Source organism: Pongo pygmaeus, chromosome X, assembly GCF_028885625.2.
Source record: "Pongo pygmaeus isolate AG05252 chromosome X, NHGRI_mPonPyg2-v2.0_pri, whole genome shotgun sequence".
Taxonomy (NCBI): domain Eukaryota; kingdom Metazoa; phylum Chordata; class Mammalia; order Primates; family Hominidae; genus Pongo; species Pongo pygmaeus.
The window spans coordinates 25,063,062-25,086,885 of NC_072396.2; the positions used below are offsets into that span (position 1 = coordinate 25,063,062).

Genomic DNA, 23,824 nt, shown 5'->3' on the forward strand with positions numbered 1-23,824 from the left:
AAGGTTGAAATGGGCATTCAATTGTGAACTTTCTCTTCAGCAGCTGTGCCTTTTTCAGAATTTCTTTTTAACCAATATTTCTTCTGCTTTTTTCAGCCAAATGATTAATTTTTGTGGGAAGCATGCATCCTTTCAGTTTTTCTGCCTTCTTTAGAGAAAAGGTGCTCTATAAATGCAGACTGATAAATAGGATTTAAAGTGCACAAATCAGCCTCTGCATAGCCTCATTACATGTGATAAAAACATTCCTCTGGGTTGAGTTGAATAATTTAAATACCGTAAAGCAAAAAAAAAAAAAAAAAAAAAAAGAGGAAGAAGAAGAAGGAAAGAAAAATAAATATTTAGCATGTTGGATGAGGCTAAAACTAGGTGAAAAACAAAGTGTCAGGAAATTTTTCCTTGATTTTGAGCACGTTTAGCTAAGCTCTTTAGAGGGAAAAATGCCATAAAAATCCAACTAATATTTGCCCCAAAAAAGGGTTGTTGGGTATAAGTCATCTTGCGCTTCTTTCTCTTTAAAAATTGTGGTTTGTGATTCGGCAGTATGATTAACAAAAAGATCTTATTATTTTAGAACTCAATGAGAGCGACAGTCGAACTCTATGAAGACAGAAAAGAGGGCTACCCCGCTGTTAAAACCCTCGTTACTTTGGGTAAAGAAGACTTATCCATTAAGGTAACTGTTTTATGTGCATGTATACTTTAATTATCAGTTGTGAGTTAATAGTATCTAGACATTGAAAAATCAGAGGGAAGAAAATTGACATTTATTGAGTGTCCTATTTGTAAGTTCTATGCTAGATCCTTGGCTTAAGTTACCTTATTTAAACTTCATTAGAACCTTGTTATTCAGGGAGTTGAACAAGACCTCAACACCAAGCCTGTTGGATACCACTGTACCATTCGGCCTCCTTTGTTTTACACTGTTCACAAAGGAACCATATGTCACTGGGGGATTCAAAGTCCTTGTACATTGTAGAGTAATCTGCTATGTACTTTATTTAATGAACCCATTGCCTCCTACTAAGTATAGATCAACTTCTTTGTTTTGATTGTTAACATTTTGAACATTGCAGATCAGTGACCTAGGTGGTGGTGTCCCACTTCGAAAAATAGATCGTCTTTTTAACTACATGTATTCGACTGCTCCTAGACCCAGCCTGGAGCCTACCAGAGCTGCCCCTTTGGTAAGCATCTGAAACTGCTGCTGAAGGAAAGATCATAAACACGGGAAGGGGCTCAGAGGGAGCTGCCTCTCTCCCCAGGTTGTCACATTAGTGTAGTTGATTTAGAAGGTTGCCTGTATTATGGTTTGGAGGAGGGAAAATTTTTTGCCTTGGCTACTTTCTTTGTGAATCCTTTGGACTTCAATTTCCTCTCTGATTTGTGTCTAAGAAACACTCCTAGCTGAGTGCCTCATTCCCATATACAGAGAAAAAGTATCTCATTGTGGTAAGACTGCTACTGGAGCACCATTTTCCACTTTGTGCTACCCTTGGAAGGGGTGGAAGTTGCCAGTGGGTGAGCAAAGGGACAGTACTGAATGCATAGCTGCCACTTGGTCCTGCGCACTCTGGCATGCCTACCACAGAGGCGCGAATCACCTAGTGCCTTAGAATCTCCACTGTCAAATTTGTTTATATAATTAAAATGTTAAATTATGAAAACATTAAATTTTTATATTAAATAACATTAGCATGAAACATATAGGTGGTGTATGCATTTTCAGAGCCCTTTCTGTCTGGAAATAACCTTCAGCCCTGTTAAGGCAGTGAGAAAAGCCACTGGTTACCATGGTAGCATTTAGATCCTGGTAGGGCCACACTTGCTTCCCCTGCTGAGTGTTTCTAATTGACAAACAACAATTGAACCCTTTGTCATTAAACACAGCAACATATCTATCAGTCTGCAAAATGGTTCAGGGTATAAATTAAGTTTCATTTTAAAGTCCTACCTGACTGATAAGCACATAAGATTATATTTTATTTGTACGAATAAAATCAAACACTTTGCATCATTTATTTGAGACAGAGTTTGTTAACTCAGCATGTTGGAAACAGGAAATCATTTATATAGGAGTCGAGAAAATTCATGAAAGATCACATTTGAGAGGCGTTGCCTTGACTAGGCTCTGGCATGCACTTAAATACACATCAAAAGGAAAAAAGGCACCACAAACAAACTTAGTACCTTCCCCAGTTGTTTAAAAGAAATATAGATTGTCTCTTCCAGGTCTTAAAATAGCATCTTGAGGATAGCTGTTATGTCATAGGTTTTTTTTCTTATTGAAACTGAGGACTTATAAGAGACCTTTAACAATTACACATGCGCACTCCCATTGTATAGCTGAGGAAATGAGGAAATGACCTTGTCCAAAGTCATTGAACTAATTAACTGCAGAGCTGGTGCTGGCCATGTCTGTGTTCTTTCCAGTGTACTACGTGGCCTCTCCTTTTGAAGAAATGCTTCTGCTAGTGGCTCTCCCAGTTAGGAAACTGGCCTGTAATCCTAGCACTTTGGGAGGCCAAGGCGGGTGGATCACTTAAGGTCAGGAGTTCGAGACCAGCCTGGCCAACATGGTGAAACCCTGTCTCTACTAAAAATACACGAAAATAGTTGGGAGCAGTGGCGCATGCTTGTAATCCCAGCTATTCAGGAGGCTGAGGCACGAGAGTGGCTTGAACCTGGGAGGTGGAGATTGCAGTGAGCCTATATCACGCCACTGCACTCCAGCCTGGGCGACAGAGCGAGACTCTGCCTCAAAAAAAAAGAAAAGAAAGAAAAAGAAACTGTCCTCAGCTTTAAAGTGGGCACATGAATATGTACTACTAGAAAACATAATTTCCTCATTGAGCAACTTACACTTTTACACCTTTTATACCTCTGTGCCTTTACATGTGCATTTCTGTTTGAGAATATCCACCCAGCGAGCTCCTGCCGATCCTTTGACACTCTGGGAAACCTTTCCTGAACCTCAGCAAATCCGAGGTCCAGACCCCTCCTCTGCATTCTTTGGGCTTACAGTCACATCTGCATTGGCCTCGGAGTTCTCGGCTCTTCTGTGTTGGACATGAGGGCAGGCTCTGGGCCTTGCTTGAACATAGAAGGCAGATTTGCTCACATCTCTTCCTAGAGTGAGCTAGTTTCTTTGCTGTGGTTACCTGAGTCACTATTATAAATATCTCATCTTCACTACTGGCCATATTCAGCAAGTCCTAAAGCCCTTAAATAATGGGGTACGTTCTTTTACCCCCTGCCCTTTCAGTTAGACCCTACCCTGAGGGAAGGTATCAAGGAGAGATGTTAGAAAATGGCAGAAATCTGTGTAACTTCATAAAATTGCTGCTCCTAGTAGCCGTAGTACCAGCTTCGATTTATTTAGTTTTACTGTGTTAGGCACTGTGCCAAGATTTTATACTTGTTATATTATTTAATCCTTATAGCAGCTCTGAGGTCAGTTTTCTATCATATGTTCAGATGAAAAAATGGTCTCAAAGAGGTTGAGTAAACTGCTCAGAGTCGCACAGAAAGTGGATTTCAACTTGGGTCTATCTGAGTCTAAGGCCCATGTGACTTTGTGCACATGGTCCCCTGCCCTCCTTCCTTAACCTTGTTCATAGATTTAACCAGAAGTGAGGAAGCTTGGTGTTATATCTCCTTCCCCACCCTGCCCCACTACCACCACAAATGGTATGACATTTAGTTTCGATTCTTACTGTTCTTGTCCATAGAACACCTGTTACTGACAGTCAGGATTCCTTGACATAGAGATATAGGAGGGTACTGAAAATTTCTTTAATCTCTAAAAGTACCTGAACTACAATATACCAAAATATTCTCACATTCCTGGAACCTTAGTAGTTGCCTCTCAGAAAATTGTTTTCCTTTCCATGTTCTCATCTTGTTACTGGTAGATTTGTACTCAGCACTGCGCTATTGATTTTCACTTGCAAAAGCAAGGAAATCTGATCATGGGACTTTGAAATGATGTGGTTTAGTTTTGTCATCAGGTCACATTCCACTTGATTTGGAATGTGCTTTGTGTGTGTGTGTGTGTGTGGAGATGGAGTCTCGCTCTGTTGCCCAGGCTGGAGTGCAGTGGCGCCATCTCAGCTCACTGCAACCTCCACCTCCTGGGTTCAGGCGATTCTCCTGCCTCAGCCTCCTGAGTAGCTGGGACTACAGTCTCTCACCACCTCACCCAGCTAATTTTTGTAGTAGAGATGGGGTTTCGCCATGTCGGCCAGGCTGGTCATGAATTCCTGACCTCAAGTGATCCACCTGCCTCAGCCTCCCAAAGTGCTGGGATTACAGGCGTGAGCCACTGTGCCCGGCCTCGGAATGTGCTTTTAAAAAAATGATAAAATTTTGCTTTAAAATGCTAAAAAAGCATTAGTCAAAAATTAGAATATTTCTATTATTATCCAAACATATAAGACATGTTTTTGCAGGGTGAAAATAAAGAGGTTGTTTGCCATAGAAGAAGATATACATCATTGTAAAGGTTGAGTCAGTAATTTATTTGATTTAAATCTGAATCAAGAATTTATTTTAACCTTCTCTGAATGGTCATCATATAAAATGTGTTAGCATTTAGCATTTGTGCCTGTCTCACTGTATTAATTTTCTTTTCTCAATAGGCTGGATTTGGTTATGGTTTGCCAATTTCCCGTCTGTATGCTAGATATTTTCAAGGAGATCTGAAACTGTATTCCATGGAAGGAGTGGGTACTGATGCTGTCATTTATTTGAAGGTACTGCATTTCATTTGTTAGTATGAGGCATCTTTGCTTTTTAAAGCTGTAAGTTCTAATCGCTGATTGAGAACAGCACCGTATCATCTCTTAGATTCATCGCAGATTTACTTCACTTTCCCATGAAAACCATGTTATGCCTCACCCTTGATTCTATGCTCAGATAAAGCAAAATATGAAACCTGGAGGTATAGAAATTAAAATACTGATTTTGGCCGGGCGCGGTGGCACATGCCTGTAATCTCAGCACTTTGGGAGGCTGAGGTAGGTGGATCACCTGAGGTCAGGAGTTCGAGACCAGCCTGGCCAACATGGTGAAACCCCATGTCTACTAAAAGTACAAAAAATTAGCTGGTGTGGTGGTGCACACCTGTAGTCCCAGCTGCTCAGGAGGCTGAGGCAGGAGAGTCATTTGAACCCAGGAAGCAGAGGTTGCAGTGAGCCAAGATGGTGCCACTGCAATCCAGCCTGGGTGACAGAATGAGACCCCGTCTCAAAAGAGAAAAAAAAAAAATTAAAATACTGATTTTTAAAACTGTAATTTTAAATTGTGACTTAAAAAACGACATGCCTATTGAAAGGTCTGATCTGAAAGAAGGCAGATTTTCATAAACTGAAGTATTTCGGTCTTTTGTTTTAAAAACTCACTGGCTTTCCCAAAGTTACAAGAATTCAGTAATCATAATATGGTTATGTAAAAGATTCATTTAATAACAAACTTCTCTGTAACACAGTTTTTCTTATTCATTGGTGGTAATTGGACTTTTATTTCTAAACTCTAGAATATTTGTAACATTTTTTTGAATAGGTAATATAGGCACATAATAAAAATTTAAAAGCTACAAAAGGAAAAATGAAGTCTCTCCTCCCACTGGCCCTAAACCGCCACTTCTGTTCAGCGGAGATCACCACCGGTCTCAGTGTCTTACGGATCCTCCTAGAGTTGATTCTACATATATAAATATGGGAAAAATAGAATTTTTCCCACATAAATGAAATTTCAGCACCTTCTTATTTTTTTTACTTTCCAATCTGTCTTAGAGATCTTTCCAGATCCGTTTATGTAGAACTGGCTCATTCTTTTAAACAGTGGCAGTTTAAAGTAGCATGTTACTGTGGGTCAAGCATCCCTAACCCAAGAATCTGCAATCCAAAATGCTTGAAAATCTGGAACTTTTTGAGCGCCAACATGATGCTTGCTCAAAGGTCAAGCTTAAAGGAAATGCTTATTGGAGCACCCCAGATTTCAGATTTTCAGATTAGGGATGCTTAACAGGTAAGCACAATGCAAATATTCCAAAATCGGAAAAAATCAGAACTACTTCTGGTCCCAAGCATTTCTTTCTTTCTTTTCTTTTTTTTTCTTTTTTCTTTTTCTTTTTTTTTTTGAGATAGAGTCTGGCTCTGTCACCCAGGCTGGAGTGCAGTACTGCCATCTTGGCTCACTGCAACTTCCGCCTCCTGGGTTCAAGCCATGCTCCTGCCTCAGCCTCCTGAGTAGCTGGGATTACAGGTGTAAGCCACCACACCCGGCTAATTTTTTGTATTTTTAGTAAGACAGGGTTTCACCATGTTGGCCAGGCTGGTCTCGAACTCCTGACCTCAGGTGATCCACCTGCCTCAGCCTCCCAAAGTGCTGGGATTATAGGTGTGAGCCACTGTGCCCGGCCTGTTCCCAGGCATTTCAAAGGGATACTCAACCTATGTATGTGATACCAGAATTTAACCAGTTACTGGGAGTATTTATCTTAGATGCCCATGCATCTAAGTAATGTGATATTTAATATCACTTGATGGTGTGTGTTTATAAACCTGGGATGCATGAGACTGTATCTCTTCCTGGGCCCTTTGTGAGACCAGTCACCAGGTATAGTCAAAACAGTTGAGCATCTCAAAGCAGTATGAGCTGAATTAAAATATGTTTTGTTCTGGTCATGTGTATTTCAGTTCTGATTTTGAATGAGCAAATGTTTTCATTCCTTTAAAAAAGCTTTAATGTTTTCCTGGCCAGTCTAAGTAAACTACTAAGGTGTAATTTTAATATCATTTTGAAAATATGTATTAAGGTTTCTGATGTTTTAAATAATAAAATTTGGGTTACTATTTCACTTGAGAAAAATGACACTGTGGACCTTTGGTGTATATTTTTGTTTCTCCAATAGGCTCTTTCAAGTGAGTCATTTGAGAGACTTCCAGTTTTTAATAAGTCTGCATGGCGCCATTACAAGACCACGCCTGAAGCCGACGATTGGAGCAATCCCAGCAGTGAACCCAGGGATGCTTCAAAATACAAAGCAAAACAGTAATATACCACCTTGATTTCCATTACAAAGTATCTGATTTGTCTGAATAAAGGTGTCCCACTCACTGTTCCAGGAATTCTTGCAGTGTAGAGGTATTCACAACAGCGAGCAGGGATTTGGCCTGCCATCAATTTTATTTAAAAAGCAATTAAGTTTGCAGTTTGTCATCATAAACGTTGTAGGTTGAAACTGAAAAATAAGTTAAAATGATCAATCAAGATAAAAGGTGATCCATCCATCCAATGGAATATTATTTGGCCTTAAAAAGGAAGGACATTCTGATATGTGCTACAACATGGGTGAATCTTGAAGTCATTATGCTGAGTGAAATAAGCCAGACATAAAAGGGCAAATACTATGATTCCACTTACGTGAAGTACCTAGAGTAGTCAAATGCAGAGACACAAAGTGGAAGGGAGGTTGCCAGGGGCTAGTGACGAAGATGGAATGGGGAGTCATTGTTTTATGGGTACAAAGTTTCAGGTGGAAAGATGAAAAACTTCTGGAGATGGATGGTGGTGATGCTTGCACAACAGTGTGAATGTACTCAATGCCACTGAACTGTACATGTAGCAATGGTTAAGATGGTAAGTTCTGGGCTGGGTGTGGTGGCTCACGCCTGTAATCCCAACACTTTGGGAGGCTGAGGCTGGATGATCTCTTGAAGCCAGGAGTTCGAGACCAGCCTAGGAAACATAGTGAGACCCTCGTCTCAGCAAAAAATTTTAAAAGGTAAAATTAGCCATGTGTGGTGGTGAGTGTCTGTAGTCCTAGCTACTCAGGAAGCTGAGGCGGGAGGATCACTTGAGCCCAGGACTTCCAGGCTGTAGTGAGCTATGTTTCGCACCACTGCACACCAGCCTGGGGGACAGAAAAAGACCGTGTCTCAAGAAAAAGGTGGTAAGTTATATGTTATGTATAGCTTATTACAATAAAAAATGTAAACATTATAAAGGAAAAGTTATCAATCACAGAACAAGTTTTACTGTTTTATGGTAATAAGGAAAATAATCTGTAGTTTTCTTCTGACTATGTACCCTTAAGCTTCAACTCTACTAGCAACAGTGGGGTTCTGCTTCATTTAACTTAAAATAATCCTGTATTAACAAAAAAGCAGTATATGTGCATTGTAAAAAATAAGAAAACATTGGCTGGGCGCAGTGGCTCACGCCAGTAACCCCAGCACTTTGAGAGGCCGAGGTGGGTGGATCACTTGAAGTCAGGAGTTGGAGACCAGCCTGGCCAATACGGTGAAACTCTGTCTCTACTAAAAATACAAAAATTAGCTGGGTGTGGTGGCACACGCCTGTAATTCCAGCTACTTGGGAGGCTGAAGCAGGAGAATTGCTTGAACCCAGGAGACAGAGGTTGCAGTGAGCCAAGATAGTACCACTGCACTCCAGCCTGGGAGATAGAGCTAGACTCCATCTCAAAAAAAAAAAAAAAAAGAAGAAGAAGAAGAAGAAAGAAAACATAAGTAAGCCAAAAAAGAAAGGAGAAACCTCTGTGTTCCCAAAACCCAGAGATTGCCACTGCTATAGCTTCGTGTATATTCTTCCAGATATTTTGCCATTTGTGTATATATGTATTTTTTTTGCAAATGAGATTACACTATTCATACTATTTTACAACCTGCTTTTGTTTCATTTAACCATCCCATCTTTCCATGTCAGTGATCATTCACTGCAACCTCCGCCTCCTGGCTTCAAGTGATTCTCATTCCTCAGCCACCTGAGTAGCTGGGATTACAGGCATGGGCCACCATGCCTGGCTAATTTTTATATTTTTAGTAGAGACAGGGTTTTGTCATGTTGTCCAGGCTGGTCAAAAAGAGAAAAAAGAAAGAAAGAAAAGAGGAAGGAAAGGAAGGAAAAGAAGGAAAGGAAGAAAGGAAGGAAGGAAAGGAAAGGGAAGGGGAAGGGAAGGGAAAGGAAGGGAGGGGAGAGGAGGGAAGGGAAGGAAAGGAAAGGAAAGAGCTAATGGAGCATTTTTTGCTAGAATATCCATAAGCACTGTTGCAGAATTACACTATATGAGACCCATGACATCTCATTGACCCACCATTAGTGATGTTATGATTGAGCATAGTTTAGGTGATGGCTGTCTGATCCCTCTGAGTTATAGTTATTTTTCCCCTTTTCACTAGAAAATAATCTGTGTGGTGTTATTTTGGCACTATGCAAATGTGTACTTACCCGTCAGCTGTTCACCTAATGGTTTTTACCCCAATTGATCATTTTGGCCTGTGTTAAAATTAACACAGTAATTTTATTTGGGTTTATAAAAGGATGTTTTTCTTTTAAAAAAAATCATTCCTTTGTCAATTATTCTCCTATAAAGTAAAGCTCTTCCTCATCAAATGAGGCCATTTAGGTATTTTGAAGTACAGTTCCTCTGGTAAGTGTTTAACTCTTTCCTTTTAAATTTAAAGGGACAATTAAATTCCCTTCAAGTTACCAATTTTCCAGGTAAGAAATATGTTAAAAGCCACCTTAAATGGTAACAAATGAGTTTATGGCTTTGTCTTTTTTAGTATTATTATAGATTTTGTTACTTTGATATATTTTAATTGGCACTTATTTTATTGAAGCATAACATATAGTAATAGTAAAGTGCACACATCTTAAGTTTACAGCTTTTTTTTTACATCTATATTTCCTCTACCCCTAAAGACTCCTTTCTAGTCAAACACTTCTCCCTCCCTCCTCCACCATGTAATTGCTTTTCTAACTCTATCACCATAGGTTCTCTTCTTGAACTTAAAAGGAACACATAGTCTATACCCTTTTTGTGTCTGGCTTTATGTGAGATTCATCCATGTTATTGCATGTAACAGTCATTTTCCTTTTTGATGCTTGAATTGACATACCTTTGGCCAATGAGAGCTATTTCCAGCTGGATCCTTTGTGTTCTATTGCCAAAACTCATTAATCTTTGAAAGCTTTTCTTGCCCAAGATGATATCCTAGATTCATCTTATACCTTCTGTGCCCGTGTCCTAGAATCAACTGTTTCCCTCAAGGGGTCTTGTTTCTTTTCTTTTCTTTTTTTTTTTTTTGAGACAGAGTCTCACTCTGTCACCCAAGTTGGAGTGCAGTGGTGGAATCTCAGCCCACTGCAGCTCCACCTTCTGGGTTCAAGCGATTCTCGTGTCTCAGCCTCCCAAGTAGCTGGGACTACAGGCATGATCCACCACGCCTGGCTATTTTTTTTTTTTTTTTGTATTTTTAGTAGAGATGGGGTTTTGCCATGTTGACCAGGCCGGTCTCGAACTCCTGACCTCAGGTGATCTGCCTGCCTCGGCCTCCCAAAGTGCTGGGATTACAGGCATAAGCCACTGCACCCAGCCCTGTTTCTTTTTAATCAGTATTAGAGACGCTAATCTGATAATTGGGAATGCTTGTTATACCTTTTTTAGGCCCTTTTCCTGGACAGACAGAGCTATAAAATATAGCTATATTTAAAATATATTTTAAATCATAAGTTCATATTGATATTTTATTCTATTTTAACATTGTAATGTTTCTCCCCAATATATTTTAATTGTATATATTTCTTATTACCCTGAAAACCTTGATTTTTAACATCTTTAACACAATGCAACAGAAAGATATTTGTACACAAATACAGTTTATATAGCTTTGCAGTATTGTACCATTTAGTAGCATTGGCCTTCTCTGACAAGTGCTATAAATGATATCCATATGGATGTTTATTTTTTTCTATGGAAGTGTCATGGTGGACTGCTACGCAATATTGCTGGACTGGCCACTCATCTCAAATGATGAAGTTTAGAGAAGTTTGGTTTGTGGAAACAAACATACTTACTCTCACCATTCCTGGCCAAGTTTAAGCTAAATCAGCTTGAAATACCTGGATCATATCAATTTCTGTTTATTCCATTTTCAGTCTGTATGTAAGTCAAATAGAATGTTGAGCATCATTGTGACCAGTTGATTCAAACTGCTCAAACTATTGCTCTGATATGTGGAGTAATTTGAGTAGTGCAGAAGCCATCTTTAGAAAAAGGTTTGGTTGTAAAAAGGTGGCTTTAATTGAATATTATTTTAAAGGCAATTTTTAAACTAAGGTTTAAACTAAGGTTTAAATTTTAAACTGAAGGTTGTATGCTAATTAAGTATTAGTCTTAACTTCTAATATATTATTAGGTGAACAAATTTAAGCAGAAAGCAGTTCTTAAAATTTTAAAATGCTTAGCCTGACAATTAAAATTGTTAAACTATACAAATAATCGGTAGAGATTTGGGGAAAGACTTTAGTAGGTATGGTAAATTCACTAGGTATTTATACATGAGAGGTTCTAAGAAAATTTATTTTCAAAACAGTTTCTAAGTAAGAGTTTTATTGAGATTAATTCACACAACATAAAATTCACCCTTTACAAATATATAATTCCGACCGGGCACAGTAGCTCATGCTTGTCATCCCAGCACTTTGGGAGGCCATGGCGGGTGGATCACTTGAGGTCAGAAGTTCAAGACCAGCCTGGACAACATGGCAAAACCCCGTCTCTATTAAAAATACAAAAATTAGCCGGGCTGGTGGCGGGTGCCTGTAATCCCAGCTACTTGGGAGGCTGAGGCACGAGACAAACCCAGGAGGCACAGGCAACAGTGAGCCAAGATCACGCCACTGCACTCCAGCCTGGGCGACAGACCGAGACTCCATCTCAATAATAAATAAATAAATAAATAGATAAATAAAAGTACACAATTCCATGTTTTTTAGTATATTCACAGAGTTGTGCAGCCCTTCCCACTATCTAACTTTAGCATATTTTCATCACCCCAAAAAGAAACCTCATACTTTTTAGCAGTCACTCTATATTTCTAACCAGAGTTTTCACTGACAGTAAAGAACCGTTTTAAAGTATATATAAGTAATTAAATGGTCATTCTATTTCTGTAGTAGTTGTAGAAAATAATTCTGAGATACGGCAAGGGTTTTTGAATTATCACTATAATGAAATACTCTAAGTCCTGGTCAAAACAGAGGAGATTGTACTCACAAACTCACTATGGATATTCTCATTATTTTCTTTGTAGAGACAAGATCAAGACTAATAGAACTTTCTAGAGGACTGAATGCTGTGGTCCTCTCTGTGAAGAAAGATTGCCTTCTGCAAGTCAACCAGAGAGAACTGCTTTCTCCCACCTGCTCTGAGCGTGGCATCACAGTTATTCCTAGTGCTTGAATGTGTATTTTCTCTGTACCACCTGGACTTTCCCAAGGAGTTTTTCCTGTAGCTACTCCAGATCTTCCACTAAAGTAGTAACTTTTTAATGACATCTTGCTGTGGTGTGATTGATGCCTGTCACCGAAGAGCACGGAGCCTCCTTACAGCTCTTGTGCCCTTGTACTCTCCATCTTGTTATCATAGCGTCTGATGTCTTCAGTCCTTCCAGGATTCTGTGCGCCTTTGCCATTCCAGATACAGCAGATCGTACTGTTGCTCCTTGTGACCAAATACCATATTTGTCCCAAACCTCCACCTAGGGCCCTGGGACCCTGGAAGTGGAAGACATCAGCTGGCCATGCCCTGATGATTTAGTCCCAGAGCCCTCCGTCTCTCCCGTGCCTCCCTCCGCCACTCTATGATTTAGACTTTTGCTTTCTTCCATCTGATCAGATTCTCATTGTGAGATGTGGTGACTTTCATGTTAGATCTTCTTCACTGATGCCTTGGTTTTATTTTAAAATTCATTTGTATACTTCTGTTGATTAAAGCATTCGAAATGTTATCTTAGAATTTTTCACCCAACTGCTTGGTTTCAAAGATCTTAAGTGAAAAACTGCCTCCTGGTCAATACCAAATTTGTACAGAGTGTGAAGTGGAGTTTTTATGCTTCTGTCAAACTTCATCCATCTAATACTGTACCTGTGTCATATTTTATTCCTTTGTAGTCTTCTAAGGAATTGGAAGTTTCTGTATGATGCACTTTACTAGTTGTAAAATAGACTATCGGAGGGAAAAGGCCTCTCTAGTTTATTTTTGAAAAATGCTCCAGGTCTTAATAATTTTCATTTTCATTCATCTTAGTTTTAGAATTGTCAGCTCAATCTGATTTTCACAATCCTTTCTGCTAAAAGTTGGAAGTGGGAATTAGCAGACGATTTGGGATAAGGAAAGAGGAATGATGTTATATTTACCCTTAGGAATAGAAGTGACTGAAGAATCCGGATTGAAACCAGCATTCTATATACAGCTCCACAGGATGTGCTTCTCTTCATGGTAATTTTCCATATATATCATCTACTTTGACTTCTGCCCTGTTTTAATGTCCATATAAATGTTTCAGTCCAATTTGTAAGTGTTGAGTCCACTGATGTAGAAGTTCTGACTTGTAAACCATTCATCCTGCTTTAGTCATATGATAGTACCAATGCAATTAGCCCCTCTCCCACCACCGTGGGGGATTTCTCCCTGAGATGAGGTGTGCTTTGACTAGCTGCATGTGGCTTGATTGCATTCCTGTTTCTCTTAGTTCCACTGGATCTTGTTTTCTTTTATTTCGTTATATTACCTGAGCTCAGGGTAGTTCCATTCATCTTTAGAAAGAGCTCATCTCTTCCATCCTTAGAAAGATCTCATCAGAGAACTCATATGTAATCAATCAGGTAAAAGAAATACTGATGTACTTCCGAGAGACTGGTGAGAGGTGGGTCATAGGAAGCCCGTAGGTCTGAGGACCAAGTAAGTGTCTTGGGGATGGGGCTGTTCCATATGATTATTTTTGTGTGGCGTAAAAGATGTAAAAAAACAAAAACAAAAACAAAAAATGGTCCTTTACATGCAAAGACCCTAGCTTCCTTTTTTTTTGAGACACAGTTTCACTCTGTCCCCTAGGCTGGAGTGCAGTGGCACCATCTCGGCTCACTGCAACCTCCGCCTCCCAAGTTCAAGCAATTCTTGTGCCTCAGCCTCCCAAATAGCTGGGATTACAGGCATGCACCACCACGCCCAGCTAGTTTTTGTATTTTTTTGTAGAGACAGGGTTTCACCATGTTGGCCAGGCTGGTCTCGAACTCCTGACCTCAAGTGACCTGCCCACCTCAGCCTCCCATAGTGCTGGGATTACAGGTGCGAACCACTGCGCCCAGCCGACCCTAGCTTCCTTATAAACGTGAGATAATATCTTCCTAGGCCTCAATTTCCAACGATACTCCTTTATGCTTTCAAGTGTGATACAGTGTAGGAGAGAGGAGGCAGCAGTTTAGGGGGTGCTGCCTACTGCCTGGCTCTGACAGCGTTTCTCTTGTTTGAGGAAGGCCCATTGATCACCACATCCTCACAAGCAGTACCATGTAAGGGGCCAAATATGGAAAATATGGTGTAGAAAAATCACGTTCTTCCCTTTACAAGTATTTTTCAAAAGTAAAGATTGATTTCAGTGCCTTCATGACTTAATCGGTAGTTCTTTACTAGCATGCTTTTTGGCTTACTCACATCCATCTGACCCCAGTACAACCTTGCTTCTCCTGTCTTTGTTTTCTTCATTAAGAATTTATCTTTAATCCTAAAGCAACTGCAAGAAGAGTTTCAGGAACATCTGTGTTCTCCTGGCTTACTAGCCTCTTTACCCAAGTATTCATTTATCCTTTTTGTCAACTGTACATGATTCTTTTAATTTAGGCAGAGAATCTGGCTGTTTACTGGGTTTGCCTATAAGCAAATGGTCAGATTTCCCCATATAGGTTGTAACACAAGTAGACATGGACCCTTTTTCAGCTAAATTCTTTCCCATTCCTCTGTATTGCTCTTTCATTTACTCTATTTTATTTTAAGTGGGGACTGTGTCTTTTTAAAATAGTGCCTGACACATAGTAGGTGCTTAATAAACAATGTTAATAAATAATATTAAAATAATGAATAATATTCATAAATAGGTGAATCAAAGATAGAAAACTGTCAGACATTTTCCTTGGGGCAACATCTTTCTAAGTTCGTAAACCATACTTGTCTCTAAATTAAAAATATGGAAGTTCAAGTCAGGAGCTGTGAAAGTGCTGAATTTCCTTTTTATAGTGCTAAGAGATGACTTTAAAATGTAGAGAAATGATAGGAAGTGGAGGGATAGATCCACAGGAGCCATCTCGTCCTTTTTTTGTCTCTGAATATCTGATTTTGGCTCCTGAATACAGAATTCTTTCCATCCAAACAGTGTGACATAGTTTTACAGCCTTGTGTATAGATTCCAAAGACCTTTTGCATACAGCATGCCATTTGATCCTTACAATGTCATGAGGTGGTCTATGCAGGTATATCTCGGTTTTTCGTATGAATCCCAAAGCAGTTAAGAAGTTTGCCAAAGTGGCATGGTAAGTCAATGGAAGGGCCAAAGCGAGCAATTGGGTGCTCTGAACAGTACACCAGGTGATTTGTATTATCTCTTTTGAGGAATTTCTTCAGTATACTATTCCTCAAAGGGTAAGCTCTAAACCCCAAATTATCTGTAGAGCAAGTTAATTCCGTTCAGGAGGTTTCTTTTGTGTGTTTCCATTTTGGCATAGTTAGAGGAGATAATCAGATGGATTTGGCAGCTTTTACCAAAAATGACAGGCAACTTAAAGTGGATAGCTGTAGGTAATTACTAGAGTTATTTAGACTTAATTCTGTGTCTGAATGAATTCAGTGCTTACTGCCAGCCCTTTCATACAAAGACTCCACATTTGAGAGTTGATGTTTTTGTCTTTTTTGCAGACTGGATTACAGCTTCGGTTGGGTTTTCTTGCATATTTACAAATGTATTCCTGTTGCTGTTACTTACGAACAATAACTTGGCTGGCTATCAGATTCTTGGATCACAGCCTTTTTCCTTGAATTCTCTGGAGACATGATGTTATTGCTACTTTATGGTTGTCCATATCTGGTGGTGCTGACAGGTCTGAGTCCTGATGGATTTTTCTTCCCCTTTTGTAGATGACCTGATTGTTTACCCTGGATACTTGAATTCTTTGTTTATCCTTGAAATTTAGTAACTTTGTTGGAGTGTATCTCAGGATTGACTGTTGTCTGTTGCCTTTTTCTGGAATGCAGTGAGCATTAGATATGGTCATTTCAAGCCTCACTGCGTTTTGTATCAGTTTAGTTTGTTCTCTTCTTGAAAACTTCATTTTTATATTGGCTCTCTGTCATCTGTCCTTCACAGTTATCTTTCCTTAGATGGCACTCATCTCATCTTTCTTCATTCACGCTGTATGATTTTTTTCTCAAGTCTTATCCTCCATTTCACTGACTGACTCAGTTTTCTGTACTGTTGATTCTAGGGCTTGTTCCTTGTAATGTGGCTTCCACTTCTGTTACAGTTTTATTTTATTTATTTTATTTTATTTTATTTTTTTCGAGACAGTGTCTCACTCTGTCACCCAGGCTGGAGTGTGTAGTGTGATCTCTGCTCACTGCAACCTCGGCCTCCCGGGTTCAAGCAATTCTTCTGCCTTAGCCTCCTAGGTAGCTGGGACTACAGGCTTATGCTACCATGCCTGGCTAATTTTTGTATTTTAGTAGAGACAGGGTTTCACCATGTTGCCCGGGCTGGTCTCAAACTCCCGACATCAAGTGATCCGCCGGTCTTGGCCTCCCAAAGTTCTTGGATTATAGGTGTGAGCCACCGTGCCCAGCCTGGTTTCATTTTTTATCTCTTTCTTTCCTTAGCTCATTGTGTTGTCCTCTTTGATTTCTTATTTCTTCCAGGGCTGAACAATTTTGTCTACAGTTTTAGTGGTTTATGAGCTCATTCTTTTTCTAGAGTGTATTTATCTATCCTTTGCATCTTTCATTCCTTTTCTTGTATTGTTTTGCTTTTATCTTGATGCACAAGTATCATGATGACCCCTTCTGCTTATTATTTATCTTTGCATGGTACCAGTTTTACCTGTCCAAGAAGAGTGTGGGTAAATCCTCCTTGACTCCTCCTCTTTTGAGCGAGACATGTTTGAAGGATAACCTTAGCACTTGAACCCTAAGGCTAGCTCTTAATGGGTTGTAGTGGTGGAGGGTGTTTTTGGTTTTCATTCTGTTTGGATTTGGGGGAATAAGGAGTGACACGAAGCCTCTTTGGAACATGTTGTCTGTGAGTGCCTTCCATAGACACTGTTGAATCCTCTGCCCTGGGGGTGGCCGGGTCCCACTGGGAGACAGATCCTCTTTGCATTTCTCCATTCCCACTACTTGTCATCCTAGCAGGAACATGGTGGGTTTGTACTTCTGCCCTCCTGGATTCCATGTAGCACACATTTGTGAGATCAGCTCCAGAGTTGGTTTCTCTCCTCTGGTCCTGCTTCTCGCTGCTCTTCCTCTTTTGGATACCGGAGGGGATGAACACACATGGTTCATCTGAGATCTGAACCTCCCCTCCTCGTTTTTCTGGAAACATGCACGCGCAGAGTGTGCCCAGCTTCTCCCGACTGTTGCCAGTCCTGTTTTGCCAGGTTAACAAATGATCAGTAGAGTCTTGGGAATCTTCTCATTAACTGCCCAGCAATTGTGGCTGCTGGAGACTGGGAGAAATGCCTGGCAAATGCAAGAACTCTTCTTTGATTCATCCCCAACTTGGTTGTATCTGTCAGACATTGCCCTGGAGTCCGTGGTATGGAGTTGTGGCTTTTACTAGTTTCATTATAGACAGCTTGTTGTTCAACTTTTGGATGTGTGGGTCAGAGGGCAGGAGCACTTATATAAACATGCATTTATTCTGCCATCTTTTCAGCAGTCCAGATGCTTAAACATTGACTTTGAAGCTAATGTCCTTCATAATCTACATTTGAGCAAACAGAAGGAAGCAATATTGCCAGCAAGAAAGGACGATTAACAACTTAATCAATACAGGATTTTTGTTTACTGTTCTGTGTGGAAAGATAACTTTTAAGTCAAGTTCCTGTCTCATTGATTAGAGATATCAGTACCTTCTGGTTTGAAAATAGAGGACATATGACATTTTAATGAACTTAAGTTATCAGCCATTGACAATTATTAGTTAGCTGATTAAATATGATAGAATACTCCAAATTAGCACATCACCAGAGTTACCAAGAGACGCCTAAGCTCTTCTTTATGAACAGGTTGTTGGTGGAGCTGTGCCACTGAGGGGGGTTAACATCTCTGACACCTTAACTGTGCCACAGGTTTTCTTACCTGTCTTTTCAATCAACCCATTTTAAAATTTGGTTCATCAAGAAAGAGAAAGGTGTTAAGTCTTCATCAGGATTCCTTTTGGTTTCTCATGCATACATATTCACATGGTTTGGAGACCTGGAGCCCACCACCAAAGCACACTGAGTTAATGTTTTGAAAGTGCATTTGTAGATAGATCCTGGGGGTGGGGTTTTACTTGGCTTGTTTGTAGAATTGAAGCCTCCTTGCCTCAGTGGTCAGCACATCCCACCAGGCATCCAGCAGCAAGCTTTTGTCACCTTCAGAGCTCTGGCATAACGATCAAGGAGCACTAGTGACAGCCTTGCTGTATGCAGCAAGCTCCACCCTGGGCAGTGCCTTTCCCTAATGTCTGTCCTGGTGTGAAATGGAGACTTGAAGACCGGTACCCACATGTAAGAGAGGTTAACGAAGGGAGGGTGGCAGAGAGAGGAGTCATGTGAAGGAAAGCTACCTTTAGTCCTCCATTGCAATACTGTCCAGTGTCTTCAGTGTGCTAGAAACTGTGCTGAATGCTGGGCACATGGCAGGTGTCAAAGCAGACAGAAATCCCTGCCTCATGAACCCACTTTCTATTAGGGGAGACAGACTAGAAACACAAAAAGGACATGGAATAGTACGATTGAGAGATGAGTGCTATGGAGAAAAATCCAGCCAGAAAGGGAGATGCAGGAGATAGCACCAGATCTTCTCAATGTTGTTTTCATCATGGACAGGTGCGTTCCTTAGAAGACGAAGTGTTAGTGATTCCTGAGTTTTTCTCACCTTCACGTCGATTGATCTGAATTTGGAGAGTTTGTTTTCTGTGCCTGGCTCTGCACTCAACTCTGCAGGGGACCCTGTCGAGGTCCCCACACTGTGGCTTCAGGTAGACAGAGCAGACGGGAGCCCATTTCAGTTCATTGTCTTGCTGACCAACGGGGAACTGTGGTCAGGTGAGAGGAGGCAGCTTTTACAATCAGACTTCATTGAATAGTGTGGGCTGCTGTTTCCTTGTAACAAAACCCCATAATGATGGCAGTTTCCGGATGTGTCTTTTTAGGACTTCAGAACTCATTATTTGAATAGAAGTTTAAAGCATCTGGATGATGATGCTGTAGCTAAAACAGCTGCTTGTCAGAAGAGACCCTATTTAATACTTCTAAACTTGTTTCAGAGGTGGAGGAAAGGATAATCTGGGAAGGCCTCCCTCTCAAGTCCACAGGTTGGTATCAGCTGTGTTCATCCCCCAAAAGGAAAATAAAATGACAACAATATTTTGGTCACAGAATTCCTGAGAAACCTCTGTTTCTACCTTTCTGTCTCTAAGATAGGGACATCAGTTCCCCATGATCTGGGTGATAGGGTTAGGGCGGCCAGGACACTGTTACTTTGTGTGTGACACAGGTGGCTCCTCATGACAGTTCCTCCATGCCTTAGAACATGTTGTCTGTCTGGTCATCCCTGGGGGTAGAGCTGAGTGACCCAGCAGTGGGAGATTTAACGACTAGAGAAGAAGATGGGATGTGTTTAATTATCCCCAGAGGTAGGGCCAATTTGTCACCCTTTAAATAAACTTATTTGCATATAAACTAAAGCACCTTAGGGCATCATTACCGAAAGTGTCTAAGCAAATGTCTGATACAGTTATGTGCCTGTATTAAAAGAAAGCAGCCCCGTTATCTTGCCTTAATATCCTTACAGTGTTTTAATAAGTTCATAATGCATCCTGTATGTGCATTTTTTGGCATAAAACACCGAAAGGTGGAGAATTGACTTCAGTTCTCTCCATCCTTTCCCCTTAAGTGTTGGTGCCTCCCATTGGAAGTGTTGGCTTCCTCTTTGATAGAGGTTTGCCTGTCTCTTGAAAATGAAAAGAAGCAGAGGTTGATCTCTGGAGTCCCATGGTCCAGTTTGGACTATTGGGAATATTTTTTATGGGATGTTAAAAACAATATTAGAGACGTGAGATAGTAAATTTGTGGTAATACCGGATCCAGGAAGCTTACAGTGAAGAGTATGAACTTAACCTGAAAAGTATTTCTCTGTTCTATAAATCTCTCAGTGACATTTGGATTAATCAAGCATAATTAAATGTAGTTAGATTTTTGTCAGATTGTAGTTCAAAATAATATTCATCTATGGAGAGGGTAATATATTATGTAGAAATTTTATTAAGCACTTTAGTTAAGCAAACACTAAGGAGAACAAAATCAACCTCAGGAAGGTTAATTACTAAAAAACATCACAAAGTATAGTAGATTATGTAAATCATTTTAATTTTGAATACCATGGCTTGAGCTTTAATTTACATAGAGAGGTATTTTGGATTTGTTTTTCACATTATATTTTCTAGTACAGGATTGCAATTGCATTCTTGAAAAGTTCTACTCATTTTAGGATTCCATTAAGTTTGCTTAACTTTTTTCATGTTATAATTTCCAAAAGCAAAGAATTACAATTGTATTCTAGCTAATTATTTTAATGTTTCACTAACTTTGTGTATATTGTAAGACCATATTTTTATTTCTTTACAAATGATGATTTTAAGAGAAGTATCAGGAGAGAGAATGTATATGAAAGCATCGTGCCCACGCCTGGCCTTGCAATAAGTGTTCATTTAAAAGAAAGACATTTACAAAGGTAAAACATAAGAGTTTAGACTATAGTGATAAATCTTTTTATTTTAGTAATTTCTTTAAAGGGAAAAGTAAAGAGATCAAAATGATTTTATATGTATTTTTTTTTTTGTACTCAGAGAATTACATTTTCACTACCCCCGCCTGTCTCAGGGAATAGCCTTTGATAAGAATCCCATGGAAATCTCTGGAACTCTATTACAGTGTGTTCAGATTTGTTAGTTCATATGTAAATTTCAGAGCTAGAGCTTCAAAACTAGAGTATTGTAATCTCAGGAACATAAGATTATCCAAGAAGCCTGAACCTTGCTCTTTTCATGGTAAATGACATCCAAATTTCCTTTGTCTAGGAGATAAGCATAGATCCCTTTTATCACGCTTCTCTGAGATTTTCACAGAAAAACCCTGCAATTTGATTTTGTTTGATAATTTTGCTTTTTGGCTTTTCAGTGAGGACTCTATTTTCCATTGGAACTGACTCCTTTGGGGATAATAAGCTTTCACTTAAAAGAACATTCTATTAGATAGTTCTAACTTGAATGAACCTAAAAGTGGCTTCTTAATTTGAATAATCTGGATAACTTTTGCAAATGGGTCAAAACAGCACAAGTGTCAACAATCACGTATGTACTGAGTAATATTTGCCCTCCAGTTAGCAAAGTCAAGAAACGTCTAACTCTGGCACATAGCACTGGTTTTAACTACTCTTTAGTTCATCTTTGCCTTCCAAATTGGTTGAAAATGGCAAGCTTAGAATGGAATGCATATTAATAACAGAACCACTTAATGTTTTAAAATATTCATACCTTGAGATTCTTTTTTAGAGAAAAAAAAAAAGAATCTTAACATCCAATTCTGGTTGTTTTGGATTTTCACATATGCTAGACATGAAAAAGGCAGTTACAAAAGTGAAATCCGATTGGAAGTCATTGGTGTCCGCCATTGAGCCGTGCTAAATGTCGTGTCACAAAAGGAGTTTGTGAAAACAGGATGAGTAGAAAATGTTATACTGTTGTTTCTATCGTGGCACCGCTTTCTTATAAATTCCATTTGCTTTTTGTCATCTGAACTGTTACAACCATGGGAAACCTCAGTCCATATTTTTAAAAGCACTATGTACTTACAGGAAAAACCGACTTATGCCTTCATTGAAAAAAAGTTGAGGTTAATATCCCAAATGTTTAATGAGCATGTTTTAGAATATTTACAGCTAAAGTCTGTCACTTTAGGGATTTGACAAAACTTGAGACTGCCTGCCACTGAAGAGGGACCAGGCAGAATCTTCTCAGCCTTGTAACCAGCGTTAAAAAAATATAAGGGGCTTGATGAGATCCTAGATCTGCTCCTTTTCTCCTAGGTGCCTGGGTAACTCCTGGGGAAAGCATCATATTAAGTCCTTTGGTATCATGCTTTTCAAGCAAGGTGTGTGATTTTGACCAATGAATTGTGCATCTATTTAAAAATTACCAAGTGTATCTTGACTCTTGAGTGGACAGTCAAGGCAAAGTTTACTTAGGAAATACAAAGTATGGAGTGTTTTAAAAAATTCAAATTGACTTTATTCACTGTTGGAGGAATTGAATTCTATTGCCTCCCTCATTTCCATTATGTTCATTGTTACTATTGTGATGCTCTGTTCTCATTGTGATGCTCAGTTCTCGTGTAGAACTGAGTGCTACACTCTGATTAGAAACTGGAGTTGTGCTTGAGACAGTCCTGGAAAACAGGACCCATTTTTAAGAAGAACGGAACATACCACTTTGGCATTCTGGCTGACCCTAATTTCTGCAGAGTTCCTTGGTGTTAAAATCATTTGAGGTCATAATTGCTGCTTATGGTTTATATACACACCATCTGCTGCTCTAAGTTCACATCCTCTCAAAAGTATGCAAGTGCTTGAAATTTAAATATTTCCCAGATCCAGAACAACTTGTGACTACCTAAGAAATGCTTGAACCAAATAAGAAACAGCACTGTGGAATAAAATATACCATTGTGAACATATCTGATGCTGCAATGAAATGTAAAGTTCCTTACTTTGCTGATTTTTCATCATAACTGCTTGACTCATAAAAATGGTGTCTAAACTGGGAACAGCTGCTAATAGGGTAAAAGTATTATACATGAAATAAAAATTCATTACAATATTTGTACTCATAAGTCAAAATCTGACCTGGTTCGCTTTGTGCCTCTGTCAGCCTACTTACAGTGATAAATGTACACACAAGTCCAGTGTTCCCAAGGAGTTTTGTTTATAGAAAGAAGCTTGGTCCCCTCAGTTCTGTGCTGTTCTGTGGCCTGGTTGGTACACGCCGTCGTGATGAAGGATGACTTTGGTTTGAGATAATTTGTCACTCCACATTCCATGGAGAAAAGTGTTTCATTTTGATGGATGGAAAAACATGACCAGAGAAGTGTGTGACTCAGATAACGTTCCCCAAAAGTTGCAGAGCAATCTGTGGTGTCTGTCATAGCCCAACTAGTCCTGGAGCACATGGACAATTCTGTACCCCAATAATCAGAACAATAAAATGGTAGTTGTGATTCACTGTGCGTCACTGTGGTGTTTTGTGAGCCCTGGTCTATTTCTCATCACTCCCACCTATAAACTTCTCTCTCTTGGTTTCTGAAATTCAGTACATTAACGGCACCAAGCACCTTTGCAAATTGCTGGGAATAGACAAGGATGCTTGCTTAAAGTCTTATGATTGAGCGAAGGAAAATAGGTTATTTGGAGTCCCTAGCAGGGAGCATGGAGCTCACCTTTTTTGGGGAGCATCCTATGGGTGAAATATAGTAGCTGTATAATAGTAAACTGTTAGAGTTGGTATTTTTCAAAATATGGTCCATGGATAGAAGAAAGAGGGCCATACACTGTACTGTCTAAGTCAGGACACTTTTGAGAATGAAAAAGAGCACTATTAACAATTGTTTCTGTAAACCGTGTAAGCAGGTGTACACTGGCACTGTCCTGGGC

General features: G+C 39.6%; 1 protein-coding gene across 2 annotated transcripts in view; it reads left to right on the top strand.

The window, feature by feature from the left end:
• PDK3 (pyruvate dehydrogenase kinase 3) overlaps positions 1 to 23,395 on the top strand; it is an 86,227-nt gene extending 62,832 nt beyond the window's left edge. Inside the window, exons 8-14 of one of the 2 annotated variants that reach the window (XR_008497176.2) lie at positions 575 to 676; positions 1,077 to 1,187; positions 4,641 to 4,754; positions 6,917 to 7,056; positions 12,123 to 13,309; positions 18,946 to 19,164; positions 19,272 to 23,395. Coding sequence is in view for 1 of the 2 variants with exons in the window: in XM_054472668.1 (XP_054328643.1) it covers positions 575 to 676; positions 1,077 to 1,187; positions 4,641 to 4,754; positions 6,917 to 7,056; positions 12,123 to 12,153 (498 nt within the window). In the remaining variant the exon portion in view is untranslated. Of the gene's footprint in view, positions 1 to 574; positions 677 to 1,076; positions 1,188 to 4,640; positions 4,755 to 6,916; positions 7,057 to 12,122 lie in introns of both variants that reach the window. The other variant, XM_054472668.1, reaches the window with a different exon arrangement.
• The last annotated feature ends 429 nt before the right edge of the window (positions 23,396 to 23,824 follow it).